This window comes from Apium graveolens, chromosome 11 (assembly GCF_009905375.1).
Source record: "Apium graveolens cultivar Ventura chromosome 11, ASM990537v1, whole genome shotgun sequence".
NCBI classification, from domain to species: domain Eukaryota; kingdom Viridiplantae; phylum Streptophyta; class Magnoliopsida; order Apiales; family Apiaceae; genus Apium; species Apium graveolens.
The window spans coordinates 196,588,590-196,605,210 of NC_133657.1; the positions used below are offsets into that span (position 1 = coordinate 196,588,590).

The window sequence follows — 16,621 nt, forward strand, 5'->3', positions numbered from 1 at the left end:
ACCAGTCAGCTACCTGTGAAGAAAATACAAAGGATACACTGCAGATCGATAAAATAGTTAGACAAATTATAACTTATTTAAGTCTACACAAATGTACTAATAACAGTGGACCACTTTCCATTAGATAGTTAAGAGATACTGGATTTAGAAAAAGTACAGCTGTATAGTAATGTACAGTTGTATAGTAATGCACAGCTGTATAGTAGTGCAGATATAGTATATAAGAGAAACACATTAGATTAGATAATAATAATAACACATTAAAACAAACAGACTGAGATATATGTATAGTTTTCTTCTTTGTTAAGAAATAAATATATAGCTTTTGTATTGGATTCTCTTTGTTCTGGTAATCAATCAAGTTCATATTCAGAAAAGTAACACTAATTACGTGAAGAATAGTGAAGAATAGAGCTTTTATCCTCGTAAGCAAACAACAGGACATCATCAGCGTAAAATAGATAAGTTAGCTTCTTGTCTTTACATTTCCGGTGATATTTTAAAATCCCTAGGAGCTTGAGCAAGCAGGCAAGATATAACATTCATTTTAAAGCTATTAAAATTGACACCACCACAATTGGTAAGGAGTACAACCGATAGGAGGCAGTCCTGGCATCCTGCAGCCACCACTTTCTCGACATTTGCAATACAAAATATGCATATCATGAAATTTATAGATAAGGAACTATTAGAATTAGGATCACTGTCAAAACATGTCTTAAGTGATACAACATCCCAACACTCACTCAGAAGTCAGAACTAGCAGCACGAAGAGGAAAATGTAAGTATGCATAGCTATTGAAACCATAAATGGATGATTGAACTAAGATTTTACATGGTGGTAGAAACTTGTAAAGATTCACATGTTTAGGCACTATGAACTTAAAAAATTAGTTGAAAATCAGGATCTTTATAAAGTGAAGAATTGATATCTATAGATGTAAAAAAAGTAAGAACATCACTTCAATATCCTGCTTCATCGCCTGTAGTAAGAACTAATTTAATGTCGAAGGAAGGTACAGAGATTGCACATTGGACATAATGCAGAAGTATCTAGTCATTGAATTCCACTCGAAATCTAAAATTGTGAGTTTGAGATGAATTCAGCTGTTGCACCATTACCCAGCTACAGTATGAATTGCTGAAAAGTATCAGTAACTTGCTGCATAAGAAATACATGTTTTTTCTATTAGAACGATAGAATCAGTGACTAGTGTTGTACCATAGATTCAGATCTTTAATATCTAAAATCACAGAGCTGTGCACTTCAAGGTTATATATTTCTATACAAGTACTAAAGATGCTTGAAAGGTTAAACAGAAAGTATAGTAATTATAAGTTATGGCCACACATTATGGTTCAAATTCTCCGAGAGTGTTTCAAATTGGATAAATTTGGTAATTTTTCAGAAATGTACAATCCTTTTCCTTCAGCACTCTCTGGGTAGGAGAAAATCTGCAATGTACAACAAACACCAGAACCTGATAATTGAAGGCTTTCCAGTGATCTCAAGTTGAAATCGGTGTGAGATTTTTCAGGGTACTGTCTTACCTGCAACCACCAACATTTAGAATTTTCAGTCATCTCAAGTTGCAAGTGCCATCCCGAAGGCTTCTTAGGTTCACACAATCTACAAATTTCAGAAAACAAGCCTCACCAAACTTCCAATTGATTTGCAGATCTCCTCTAGACATAAAATATCTTATGCAAAATAAACTAAACATGAAAGGGTTTTATCAAATTTGTATCCATAAACATTGGTGCAAAAATTCGAACTTCGAAGTCACTGTTAACAAATGAAACACAATGGAGGGCGTGCATGAAATTTCTTTCTCTTTGGTTAATGGCGGTATAAACGATGTTATCATTGACTGATTGATAAGGACATGGGAATCACTATTAATAAAAAAAATACTCCATGAAAATAAGTACGGCCTTCGGATTGAAGTTTTAAGAGAGGGTAATTTAGTGAAGTATTGAGTTATAGTTACCTCTCCAGAATATGACATACTTGCAGTTTTCAACTGTTTAAAAACGTGCCAACCCTGTAAAAAAGAGTGCAGTCAGGATAAATTTAACTTTACCTTTTAAATGGCCGGATCTGAGAGAAACATACTGACAGTATAGCTCCGACCACGTCCTCATTTTGATAAATGGCAACCACACTCAGCCTTCAAATGTCTGTTCGATGCTTCTAGTGACATTTCGCTCATCCTTCAAAATGCTTCTGTGGATCTGGTGGTAACAGGTGCCAGGAATGATGCCTTCAATCGCTTCTGATCCCTAAGACATATATATACAAATTTAAGATAAGAAAAGAGTGAGACAGTTGCCTTGTGCTTCTGCAACATACACACAAATAACAGGAACAAGTCCTCTTGGTGGGATAAAAACAGGAACAAGTTCTTGTATATTGAACAAATAACCACTAACATGTTACATTTGTCCATACTCAGCCTTAGAACAATGATAATGGTTACATAATGAACAAGATGTTGAATTTTTTGACAAAAGCATGGCCTGTATTCAGTGGATCAGTGGTACAAATCTTGTCTATAAAATTTATTTCTGGTTACCTGTTTATGGACTTAGCCTGATGAAACAGAGCACTTTCGCATTCAACATCTCATGAAAGAGTGGGAGAGTGAGAGACTGAGTAGTTCTTGTCACTTTTCAACTGCTTCAATCTTCATCGACAGTTTTATACAGCAGATGAATCCCGTGAATTTTTGCACAGCCATCTGCTTCTGATTTAATTGTATCATCACCATCTTCGATGGAAAATGTTGATCTTGGTACTATTACCATCAATGATTTGTCACCATAACTTTCAAATTCGCCCCTCCATGTAAAATCACTTGTGGTATTCTCGACAAAATATTTGGTTGAAAATGTCCAGGAACTAATGCAAAGAATCATTCCCAAATAATTGTATGACACATTTGGCGGCAAACTTAAAGACATCGTTGAACAATATTTACTACCCTCATTTGAAGACATTGTTGATTCATATTCACTTGATTGACTAATCCAATCCGGAAACTTTGTTGAGCAAATTTGTGTTGGATGCCCAAATTCAGAGTATATCTGTTGCAAATGATAACAAAAGAATTAATTTATCATTTAGTAAATTTTGGCATACTTATGTACCATTTAGTTTATCATTTTTCACTTGTATGTTGAGGGGGGTTGACTGATTAATCAAATTTCATAACTGAACAGAATCATCTCCAAGTATAAAATAAATTTGGTTATTTAATCAATTACTTGTTAATTTATCATGTCAAAATCAAAAAGGCCGGGGCCACGTTTATTTTAATGTGATTTTATTATTACAGCTTAATTAGTAAGTAAATGAGTTATAATATCTAGTTTCTAATTTATCTTTCAATCCTCGTCATCCCACAAATATTATCTAATTTCCTTCTATATCTATACTCTTTATTAAAATAAGAAAACCCTCTTAATGGTATGGTATACTATGTATAATATTAAATTAAATGAATTAATATAATAATAATAATAATAAAATTATATTGAGGATATATAATGTGTCTAATAACTATAAGCCTAGAATAAAAACTGAAAAATATAACAATATTTACAAACTCGAACTTCATTAATTAGCAAATAAAAAATTAGTAGACAACAAAATAGTGAGTTAATATAATGGCAGTCTATTAACTAGAGGTCAAAATATGGAGTTGTTTGGAGAATACGCATGACAATTCACTTTCTACAACGACCGAACACTCATTTCTTACAGTGATCGAACATGCGTTCTAACATGCGTATTCGGGTCACTGTAGATAGTGATATAATAATAAATAAATAAATAAATCAAATAGTGAGGTTATATTATAGTAATATATTAACTATAAGCCGAGAATAAAAACTGAAAATATAGCATTATTTACAAACTCGGACGTCATTAATTAGCAAATAAAAAATGGTAGACAACAATAATAAGTTTATATAATAGCAATCTATTAACTATAAACCGAGAAAAAGGATAAGGGATATAACATTATTTACAAATTCAGGCTCCGATTATTAGCAAAAAAAATAATTATCCTACAATAGCATAGTATAATATATCATGCATAATCACAGCATGTCATTAAAATTTCAAATTAATTTATTAATCGATATAATAATAATTGTAGATAATAAGGAACTTATAAATATGAGTTTATTAACTAAAATTTGAGAACAAAAACTAAAAATATAATACTCCTCCGTTTTAATTGTCATATTTGAAAAAAAAGACGTAATTATTAAGAAAAATTGAATTATGTAAGTTATTTGCATGTTGGTGAAAATCCGCCCTAAATACCTAGCGAATATGCACTACAAACACACGAATTCATTTTTTTTGATAAAAAATACATATCTTGAATATGTTGTGTATTCACTTTCTACACTGACCGAACATGCATTTCGTACGGTGATCGAACACGCATTTCCAACATGTGTATTCAGTAGATAGTGACTACGCATGTTAGGGATGCATATTCTTTACAAAATTAAAAAAAAAAAAAGAAATTGAATTTGCATGGTTGACATGCGTATACGACGGGTATTTAAGGCGGACAATTGTGCATACAAGTATTTTTACATTAGTTGTAAAGTAAAATACTAAAACTAGTAAGACTGGGTAGACATTAAAAAATATATACAAAATGTATTAAAAAAGAACGAGACAACTATCTAGGATAATAGAACTGAATAACCTAACTAATAATTTAATTAATTAAATATTTTAATGTCGGTCCGTGTTTCGCAGGTTAGATGCTAATTTATATGTATATAAAGAACTATGTTCTTATAATCCAATTTACTTCTATTACCAAGTAGAAACCAAGTTATGTTCCAGACTTTTGGTTCAATATCAAACTTCTATTGCAATGGTTTTATAAAAAAGACTCATGCTTGTGGGAGCGGGAAGAAATAGAGTTGCATCATAAAAAACATCTTCTTTATTTGAAAAATTAGGAAGGCGACAAAAGATGAAATGGATTTTTAAAAATTCAGCTAAGATTCTTCGAGTGATAATCCTCACAATGGAAACAATTTTGGCACACAAGTCTATATTTATAAAAATTGTCAAACCTGGAAGAAACTCTCTGTGAATATGTAATCCAGAAGAGAGGAGTTGCAACCTTCCAAATGAAGTGTTCTAATAGAAATGAGTCCCTTCAAGCCATGAATCTCAGTCAAACCACTGCAATCTTCAAGGTTTAAGTACTCCAACTGTTTCAAGTTGGATAGATCTGGTAATCTTCCCATTGACATACATCCATTTGCCCTTATCCATTTCAGTTTACAAGGAAGCTCTGGAATGGACAACAGACAATGACAATCTTTAAGATTCAGATCTTCTAGGTTTGAAAGCTTACTGATACTGGATGGCAGGGCAGTAATACCACTCTGAGAAAAATCCAACTTTGATAATGTCATCTGGCTGGATTCAACATGAGGAAATTTTTTGAGGAGAGTAGCACCACCAGCAAATAGCTCCCTTAAACTTGTGATTGTACACAGTTGATCCGGTAACATTTCTAGTTTTTCACATCCAGAGATATCAAGAATTTCCAATGATCTCAGGTTGCTGGTGACTGGTAGGATTTTGAGGTTCTTGTTACTATTTAATCTCAGCTTAACAAGCTTGTTAAGTTGTCCTGTCGAATCTGGTAGTACAGAAACAGTTAGATTCCCTGCATCCAGTTTTCTCAGTGATTGAATGTTCCCCAATGCCGTAGGCAATGCTTCCAAACAACTGCAATCACGAATATCTAGTACTTCCAGAGCTCTCAAATTACATGTGGTGTCGGGAAGACTCCTTAGCTTAACACAACCATGCAAATTCAAAGAAACAAGCCTCGCCAAACTACCAATTGATATATGGACCTCCTCCAAGCTTTTACAGCCCTCAAGATGTAAAGTTTGGAGACACGGCAATTTAGTAAAGTCTGGAGTTGAAGTTAAATCTTCAGAACCTGACATGTCTAGAGTCTTTAGCTTTTTGAAAACATGGCGATCCTGTAAATGGAATTTAAATCAGACATATTATTATATAAATTATCTATATTAATAAACATGCTCAAAGTACCTACCATGTTTAGCTCCCACATTGTTATGATATTGCTGTTACGCAACTCAAGAATAACAAGTTCCGGGGGGTAAAATTCAGAAGGTAAACATTTTAAGGGACACCATTCCCAAGAGAGCCACCTCAAATCTTGAAATATCTGTCCAAAGCTTCCAATGAGATGTACCTTCCGGAGGTACAGAAATCTTAATTTCCTCATCTTTTTAAATGTTCCCAACGTGAATGATTTTCTGGTGAGTGCATCATCTATTTCATCATTGTAACGTTCAGAATAGATTTTGCGAGGAACGATCCCTTCAATTATTTCTGTTCCCTAACAACCATATATTGATAAAAAAAAGTTTTCTAAGTAATTCAAGAGAAAGAGAAAAGAGGAAGAGAATTAGTTTCTTGTTGTTCTACAACTTACCATATGCAATTCAATTTTTAAATATACATACATACAATAAAATTACCTTGTGGTTCATCAACACGTCAAATATATCTACTGATAGCCACAATCTACTATGTTTTTGAGGCTCATCAAGAGAGTTGTTACGCACAATTTTTCTTCCCAGATATTGATGCAGATCATCCATCTCCAACTCGTGTTGAGCATTAATAGTCAGTAGACATCTATTCTGTAGAATATCAATATAATGATGAACGTTGGTGTAGTAAGTTCCCAGTATTTGAACAACTTTGTTTTTCTCCCATCCGATAAAAAAGCAAGAAATATCTAGGAATATATCCTGTAGCACATGATCAATCAAGTTCAATGCATCAATGTCAATCACATGTTTTTCCAAAACATCTGCAGCTGTTTTAGTCTCAGTTTTGTAAAGAAGATGAATCCCGACAATTATTACATTATTATTGGCTGTTAATTCAATTGTATTGTCATCATCTGTGACTGAGAAGATTGATTTTGGCACTATCACCATCAACGAACCAAATGAAGGAACATCAAGGTTGTCGCTACTCCATATAAAACCACTTGTAGTATTCTTTACAGAATAACCAAAGTATACTCCATATAAAGTATTTATTATTTCAAAGCAAAGAATGATGCCAATGAAATTGTGCGACTCATTTGGCAGAATATGGGCATACAATTTTGTTGGCTCCAAGTATTCACCACTTGTCCAGTACGGTGCTTCAAGAATCCAATCAGACCATTGAGGGCCACTTTTCTGATCTGGAGATTCCGATACGTAAATACTAATCTGATGCCCAATCTCAGAATATACCTGTTACCAAAAAACAATTATTAAAAGAGAAAAAGTCTCCCTATAGCTTATTCTGAAGGTCAAATGTCCAAAATAGCACAATTTCAAAATATGGCCGCGCACAGGCCCATAGTGCTGGACACAAAAACGTATCACGATGTTAGATTAATACATCGTGAATCAATACATTTCACAATTATGATTTTATTGTCATTAAAACAAAGAATTTTGTTATAAATTATAATCATTTGGGCAAGTAAAATTACAAGAGTTTGAGATGAGCGAACCTTCAATAATTGTTTTGTGAGATGCTTATTTGTCAAACGGCTACAACCTCCCAAACGAAGCCTTCTAATAGAAATGAGATCCCCGAAGCCTCGAATATATGTCAAACCTCTACAATTTCTAAGGTTCAATTCCTTCAAGTATTTCAAATTGGATAGATTTGGTAATCTTTCCAGAGACTTACAACCATGCGCATTTATATATTTCAAATTAGGAGGAAGTTTTGGAATGGAAAGCAGATGACGACACCAACTAAGTCCAAGAGATTGTAGGTTTGACAGCTGACTAAAACCAGATGGCAGGGCAGCGATACCAGTGAAGGATAATTCCAATCTTTGCAATGACAATGCAATCTGGCTTGATTCTATATCTGGAAGCTTTTTTAACTGACTAGCATATTCTGCATCTAGCATCCTTAAACTTGTAATCTTCCACAGCCCATCTGGCAATATTTTTAGTTTTTTACATCTTGTAATACGAAGAACTTCCAGGGACCGTAGGTTGCAAATGGTGTCCGGAAGACTTTCAAGATTCTCGTTTTCCCTTAGATTCAACTCAACAAGCTTAGTAAGACTTCCTATCGAATCTGGCAATTCTGAAACATTTAGTCCAGTCAAATAAATTATTTCCAGCGATTCAATATTCCCAATTGTGTTGGGCAAAGCTTCCAGACTACTGCAATAAGCAATATCGAGAATTTCCAGTGATCTCAGGTTGCAGATGGTGTCAGGAAGAGTTTCAAGGTTCTCGTTTTGCCTTAAATCCAACTCAACAAGCTTAGTAAGACTTCCAATTGAATCTGGCAATTTGGAAACAGTTAGTCTACACACAATAATCTTTTTAAGGGATTCAACGTTTCCAATTGCCACTGGCAAAGCTTCCAGACTACTGCAATAAGCAATATTAAGAATTTCCAGTGACCTCAGGTTGCAAATGCTGTCCGGAAGAGCTACAAGGTTCTTGTTATTGTTTAGATATAAGTCAACAAGCTTAGTCAGATGTCCGGTTGAATCAGGTAACCTTGAAACACTTAGTCCATCAGCAGTAAGCTTTGTTAGGAACTTAATGTTGCCCAGTTGTAGTGGCAAAGCTTCCAGACTTATGCATTCACTAATATTTAGAACTTTCAATGCTCCCAAGTTGCAGATGGTGTCCGGAAGACTTCTTAACTTCTCACAACCCTTCAAATTTAAGGAATCTAGGCTCACCAAACTTCCAATTGATACGTGGACCTCCTCCAAGCTATTACATCCCATAAGATTTAAAGTTTCAAGAGACGGTAATTTGACGAAGTCTGGAGTTGCAACTAAATCTTGAGAGTATGACATGTTTAGAGTCTTTAACTTCCCAAAAACATGTGACACCTGTAGCAATGAGAGCAAAGGCACAAAATTAAAGCAGGATTTTCTTCATAAAAGTGTTAACTAGACAAGAAACATATATAAGAGTATACCATGTTTTGCTCCCATACTGTTCTCAGTTTGCTATGAGGCAATTTAAGGATAACAAGTTTTGATGGGTCGAATTCAGATGGTAAACAACGTAACGGGCAACACTTCCAACAGAGCACCCTCAGATCTTCAAAAATATGTTCAAAGCTTCCAGTAATATTTACCTCTTCAAGGTGAAGAAATCTTAATTTACTCATTTTTCTGAAAGTTTTGGTAGTGAATGATAATCCTTTAAGTGCATCCTGGTTGTTGTCCCGAGCGATAATACATTCCACTGCTTCTGTTCCCTGACACATATATAGAGAAAAAAAAGTTGATGACCAATGTTTTTTCTAAATGAATCAAGGAGAGAAAAAAATATTTAAATTACCTTTGTCTTTTTCAACACATCACATATATCTTTTGATACCCACAATCTGCTATGTTTTTCAGGCTCATCAGGTGATTTATTACGGGCAATATTCCTTCCCATTTCCTGAAGCAGATCATGCATCCCCAGCTCATCCTCGTCATTGGTTGTTAGTAAGCATCTTTTGTTTAGAATATCAATGTGATGGGTGACAAATGTGTAACGAGTTTCCATAATGTTCACAACTTTCTTTTTCTTGTATCCCACGAAAAAACAAGCAATATCCAGGTAAATATTTTGTAGCATAGGATCTACTGATTTTAGGGCTTGAAAGCTAATCATAAGCTTATTCTCAACATCTTCAATAGAGACTCGTTTCAACTTGTTCACAAACCATCTCCAGTATCCCTCAGGTTGGTTAAGCAGGTTCGAACCAAAAACTTTAAGAGCCAACGGAAGGCCCCCAGCATGTTTTAGAATTTCTTGGGACAATTCCGTGAATATGTCAGGTATTTTATTATCATTGAAAGCATGTTGTGCAAAAAGTTGATGTGACTCTGCATCATCCAATCCATTTACCTTGTACCTGGATTTGACTCTAAATGAATCAAGTAGATCTTCATTTCTTGTCGTTATTATGATGGTACTACCCAGAGCAAATGGTCCAACTATAAATTCAAGGGGAATTACGTTGTCCAAATCATCAATAACAATCAGAACTTTTTTTGAACAAATTCTAGCTTTAATCAACTCGATTCCTTGATCAACATTGTCGATCTTTTCGCTCTTACGTTTCAGAACATTGTCAAGAAGGTTCTGTTGTAAACTTACTAGGCCATTTTCTCTTGTTGAAGCCTCCCTAACGTCTGCTAGGAAGCAGCTGCCATGAAAGCTTCTATAATTTTGGTTATACACAGCTTTGGCAAGGGTTGTTTTGCCAACTCCACCCATACCATGTATACCGATCCTTATGACACCTTCTTTGTCACTGCTCAACAGTGCTGTTATATCCTTAACCCGAGAATCCAACCCAACTGGAAATTTGGCGACATCTAAAGTCTTGGGACTTATTTCGAGTAGAAGCTGATCAACAATTTTATTGAGAAAATCAGCTTCAGACCTGCAATGCAGCTGTTCTTATCAAAAAACATAGCTTGGTAGGTAGTGACATAGAACTACAATATTACATTGATAAAATGTAGGTTAATGAAATATATTTAGGAATGAAATTCTGTATCATGAATCGAAGACTTTGCTAAATTAAAGAAGTGTATACTAAAATTGCAGAACTAAAGATATATCGGAATTGGAGAAAAACAGGACAAGTCACATAGAGAAACTAAATGTCTACATTGCTTCTAAGAAATAATTCTAATAAAGTCATTACCTCCTCCATTATACAGAAGGTCGTTTTTTACACTAATGCTAAGTCCGATATATAGTAAACGTCTCTTATGCCTTTCTTCCTTAATATGAATAAAGAAAAATATTTGAATGACCTGTCTTCCGAATCCGATATATGGTGTCCAGACAAGTCAGCAACTTGTTTAAGTGTAAGGCGCCACTCGTTCAGTTTCTCCATTTCAAAACAAGCTTTATGCTTCTCGAAAGCATCTTTGAAACCCCCAATTTGGTGCCTTACAACACCTGGATCAATTTTGTAAAACACGGGAATTAGCAATCTTTGAGCTGTTTTGTGACAATTGAGGATCTGCACAAGCTCGTTTAGGCACCAATGTGAAGAAGCATAATTTTCAGAGAAGACAACAATGTAGGTCTTGGATTCATGAATAGCTTGAGTCAACGCATTTGATATATTTTCTCCGCTACATAGCTGAGGATCATCCTTAAATATTCGAAGTCCATTACAAACTAGTTTATCGTACAGATGACTAGTAAAGTTAAGACGAGTGTCTTCACCGCGGAAGCTCAAGAAAACGTCCCAGCAAGTAGGAGTTAAACTGGAAACAAAGGTTGGTTGTGTTCGAAAATTACTAGTACAAGTGGATGGAGTTTGAGAGTTTGGAGTAGAAGGCAATATAAAATCACACAACAAACGCCACAAATGTGATATCCAAAGTATGAATCTACTAAACATGTTGAAAACAGATGCAAAAACAACAAAGTTACAAAGATTTTGTAGATTCAAAGATGACAATGATCATGTAAAAGGAGAGTTGAGATTGATAATGTATGGCTGAGAAAATGGGTGGCCCTGGCTCAACAACTTTCAATTATTATGCAACTTCGTAGTAATTGCGAGGGTAGGGTTGGTTCTCCATAGGAAAAGGAGAGCTGAGAAAATGTATATTGCATGTATATGACAAGAAAGGAGAGATTAAAAAAATGAAGGCAGCAGGGTTGAAAAATGAAGGAAAAATAAGAGAATTGGATTATATTACCAAATTGATAGGTAGTGTGCAATTTGCAGGCCAGGCACTGTAGACAGAAAAAAGGTTAGGTTTGGAAAAGCCATTATTAATTCAGTCTAATTAATCCACCAGTTGAGATTACGGGTGTTTGGTGCATGGTTAATGAGTCCGTTAACCCTCATTCATTTACCTCTCATTCTATTCTCGTATTCGATTTCAACTAACAATCAAAATGCCTCCTATAAGTTTTGTATTCCTCTCCAGCTCAACGTTCCCTTCCCCTGAGTGTAACAAAATTAATATATTAAATAAATAATAAAAAAATCAAATGAAGAGGGTGGAGTTTGAGAAGCAGTTGCATAAGCTATTGAATCACATAACGCATCCAATAATTGGGATATACGGTACAAGATAAGATGATTCCAAACATATTTAGAAAAATATTACTTAACTAGTGATAATTAAAAGTAATTAGAGTATGAAGAAGTGTAGACTGACATCACTGGATGGCTGGAACAAAAAGTCAACGAGAGGGACTTTCATCTATCCAGCTGATTGAGAAAAAGTGTTTGGTCTAATTGCTTCCACCTGATTCTGATTCCAAAGTCAAGAAGTAGAGCCCCAAATTTAAAATAATCTATTGAATAATTTTTAAAGAAAATATTGAAAAGAGAAACGCTTATATATAAATAATCTATATTGGTAGTACAAATTTAGATAAGTTCAAATTATAATGAGTCAATGCATTTTAGTTTATTTCGAATTTGAATCAGAACTTGACACATTATTCAAAAAAAACTTGAAATTTGAATACATGACATGGCCGAAAAACATCGTCACATTCTATATTTAGTAAATTTAAATTACAAACTCGTCGAGAATATCTTACTAATAATGTGAATTTTTTTAATATCTTGTGTTAATATAAATTAATGTGTTTGAGGTGTTTATAAGATTTGTTAAAACTACAATGATATATTAAATCGATTTATTTTTTATTTTTCACTTTAAAAAAACTAGTTTTATAAAAAAAATCTTTTAGATAAGCAATATTTATTGATCAAGATAATATTGTACAAATATTTTGAATTATTTTTATATTTTGGATTATTCAAATAAAATTTATATCTATACTATATTGTAACAATTGATTTAATGCATTTTATACTATTTGAAGAAAAAAATATATATTGTTCAATAATCTGAAGGAATTAACCAGTTCAACTGATATTTATAAAACTTTATTGAAGTGAAAAATATTTAATTTTTGGAGAATAGCATACAATATTATCAAATTATTATATGAGGAAATATTATAGTGGTAATGAAAGAAACATAAAAATGGTTTAAATAACGATATAATTACAATTTTTCCTTCGAATTCTTGAAAAAAATCATAAATATCAATAATAAGTCTTTACAATATATAATTTATTTTTATATTACAACCATGATTGATATTCGGTTGCGTAAAAAATAGATATGGATTGTTTGTCAGTGATAATGTGAATACCATATATAAATTATTGCAATTTATTTATTACATAATTTTAATTTTGAATAATTATAAATGCATGTTATTTAAGTAATTAATTGTCTCACTAGATGTTAATAACAATCATACATGTACATACATAAAATATTTAGCATATAAATAATTGAAACCATCGTAATTTACTAAAAAATATAACATACGATAATTTACATGCTGACAGAGACACATATAACTTAATCTTATTTTAGGTAACAGTGGTTTAAATAAAAAATTAACATTTTTCCATACATACATATGTTGAATTTCAAAAACTAATATTTTTCATTAAAATCAACTTTTATATTAACAGTAGTGTAATTTTACATTATTGTATATTATGATTGCAAGTCATTCCAAATTCAGTTATGCATCTTTTATCTTTTTAAATTGTGTAAGTTAATTGTAAGTTAGTAGTGAATTTAGTAATAATATAGACCAGTATATATAGTTTATTTAAATAAAACAAAAAAATTTTTATCAATTTTGTATTCAACATATATGTTAATTTTTAGTTTTTTTTTGTCAACATACTAACAATATTCTACAGATTATCGTTTCGTTTTAAATAGTACACTAACTACCTTGTTTATATCCATTTATTAAATACAAATTATACAATATAACAAGAATATAAATATTTTGCTTAATGAACTATATTAGAAATGTTGTGTAACTTGGTAATTGTCTTGTATGAAAATAATACACGTTGATAAACAATCAACTTGTATTTGATATACGTTAGACATTGTACAATATTTACAAATAATAAAACAACTAAGAACGTTATAATTGAATGATGCATAAAAAAATTCTAGAAAATGACCTATGTCTCGGGTTATTATGTTAGTTATTTATTTATGATAGAACATCAAATAATATGACGCCAACTCCGGAACAATTTTGAGAATTTTAGCATATTTTTATTTTAATATACTAATATCATATACGTATATTTTAAATTAAAAAATTTATCTATAGAATGATTTCTGGAAAGTCTACAAACGAACAAGATGATAAAGACAGATATGCCCTCCTGGTGGGCTAAATTTAGCCCTAAGATAGAATGACAGCTTTGTGGTCCAGGCTGTCGGTTGTTAATTCAACTCTACGGTCACCTTCTCGGACTCCCAAGATAGCTCTTGGTACTATTATTATCAGTGATCCATGATAGTACGGAGCATCAAGTGTTTCGCTCTCTTTAAACTCACTCGTGGTAGTCTTCACTGAATAATATAGACTATGATTTTACTTGTTATTCCCACACAGTTCGGAGCACAAAATCATCGTCAAGAAATTGTGCGAGACATTTGGGAGAAATTTTAACGACACTGTTGACTCTGTATTACTGAATGGACTAATCCAACATGGTGATTGACTAATACAATCTTGAAACAATGCTGCTTGAGTGCAATTCTTAATTTGATGCTCCGATCTAGAGTAAATTTGTAGCATAAATTTGAGAAACATCTGAATTTCAGAAATCGAAAATTTAAGATTGAAACTTAAAACTGATATTTTAGCTGAGAACTTTAAAGACAATCCAATTTTGCAAAAAAAAGGTCAAAAAGACGATCTATCAAAAAAGGATCTGACATACTAGTTTACACTTTATAATCACAAAAGTTTGAAAGACGTGATCAAAAAAGGGATCTAATAAATAAATTTAAAAGACCTCAATTAAACACAATCTAATTGAGCGCGATGAGATAACTCAGGTGCTTAAGAGCTTATCTCTTGTCGTCTCAGGTTCCCTGGGTTTGATTCTCGCTCATCCCCCGAAATTTGTTAGAATAGATACTCAATTGTAAGGCAAATAAGCCAATTTAGTAAAAAAAAACACAACCTAATTGTTTCGGTTGGTATGTTTTAGTTAATAACCAGGACTCAATGATTATATAATAATTTGTATTTGAAAAACATGTACGCCCGGAAAAAAATATTTAAAAACATGTACGCAGAAAAGTAAGAATTAAGTATATAAACGTTCAAATTGGTAAAAGTACGTTACAAGAAAATTCAATAAAAAGATAGCCCACATGCATATGTAGTGATGCAAATAAACAGTAGCGTTCATTAACAAAATTTAAATCGAGTCGAATTCGATTTTTTTATTTGTTTGATTCAAACCCGGCTCGAACTCACTAACTCGAATTGGTTCGGATAGAATTTTTATATATTACAAATAATACATTATTACTAATCACCTAATTCCTAATAATTAATTATTTTAGAAATTTTATTTATAGTCAAAATTAAGCACCAAATTTTTTTCAGTAAGAAACTATCATAACATTGCTATAACAATCTATTCCTCTCCAATATTCTCATTTTCATAAATAGCATTAAATAACTATAATTTATATAAACCAAATTAAAGTAAAATATTAAAACATAATAAATATTCTATTATCAAAATATTAAAAAGTAATGTATGATTTCTAAAATTATGAATGTATCTATAATTTAAATTAAATTTAGATATGTTCTTAAAATTTGACTTGAAAAATAAAATGATACAGATTAATAAAGAAGTTTAGAGTGTAATAGTGTATATCATTATATGATAAAGAGTAGTATTTGATCTGAATTTAACTTGTAAAAATATAAATTATATTTTAAAGTTGGTCTAATAAAAAATATATGTGAACTATTAGTCAACAACTCGATTTTGTTCGAATTCAGCCGAGTTCAGCATTATTCGTGAGCAAACTCATGTTCGGCTTGGATCGGCTCGTTTAACGGGACGATCTTATAAATCACTTTACATTCGATTATTAAACTCGACTTGACTCATTTTATAAAATAATTAAACTTGACTCAGTTCAGACAAAATTCAGCTCTGCTCGACTTTACGCATGTATTACACAATCCTACTAGTAAATATGAATTGCTTCGTATTAGGCATGTTTTTTGGGTAACGAAGATAAATAGACGTGATATGTAATTAAATATTAGCATAAAAACCTGTATGAGCACACTAACCACAAACTTAAATTGCGTGTGTTAAATTAAATTATCTATGAACAATGTTTTTTTAAAAAAATTGTAATTTGAAATCTGATATGAGATATTGATATCGTTCATGATAACTTTTAACTTTGTTGTGGATCATGAATATAATTGTACCCCCATGTCCCTCTCATTTCTTTACATTTCTTTTTTACTGTTTGACACGCATCTTAAGACATATATAAAGTATAGTTTCATAACTTATTTTTAAATTTTCTTTTTCTCGATAAAAATTTAAATATTGAATATTTATTCATTATAATTTTTTTAAAAAAAATAATTTATCAAATCATACTATATA

At 32.1% G+C, this 16,621-nt stretch overlaps 1 protein-coding gene across 11 annotated transcripts; it reads right to left on the reverse strand.

The window, feature by feature from the left end:
• Positions 1-550: 550 nt before the first annotated feature.
• Positions 551-11,798, reverse strand: LOC141698186 (uncharacterized). Of its 11 annotated transcripts, none has more exons than XM_074502828.1 (12): positions 10,905-11,798; positions 9,427-10,525; positions 9,059-9,343; positions 7,608-8,969; positions 6,568-7,341; positions 6,117-6,425; positions 5,113-6,042; positions 2,577-3,087; positions 2,117-2,283; positions 1,992-2,045; positions 1,552-1,630; positions 551-1,162 (listed from the first exon to the last, which is right to left on the reverse strand). In XM_074502828.1, exons 1-8 carry the CDS (start codon positions 11,501-11,503, stop codon positions 2,683-2,685), a joined length of 5,763 nt encoding a protein of 1,920 aa, XP_074358929.1. In that variant the 5' UTR covers positions 11,504-11,798; the 3' UTR covers positions 551-1,162; positions 1,552-1,630; positions 1,992-2,045; positions 2,117-2,283; positions 2,577-2,682. The 11 variants fall into 11 exon arrangements, with proteins under 11 accessions (XP_074358929.1, XP_074358927.1, XP_074358930.1 ...); XM_074502826.1 differs by having other exon boundaries at positions 551-1,455; XM_074502829.1 differs by lacking the exon at positions 1,552-1,630 and having other exon boundaries at positions 552-1,162.
• Positions 11,799-16,621: the final 4,823 nt, after the last annotated feature.

Excerpts from the sequence above, each read along its gene's own strand:
- LOC141698186 (XM_074502828.1), bottom strand. The coding sequence starts at position 11,503 with ATGTTTAGTAGATTCATACTTTGGATATCACATTTGTGGCGTTTGTTG. Across the intron at positions 8,970-9,058 it reads CAGTATGGGAGCAAAACATG|GTGTCACATGTTTTTGGGAA; the intron begins GTATACTCTTAT and ends TCATTGCTACAG. Across the intron at positions 7,342-7,607 it reads TCACAAAACAATTATTGAAG|GTATATTCTGAGATTGGGCA; the intron begins GTTCGCTCATCT and ends TTTTGGTAACAG.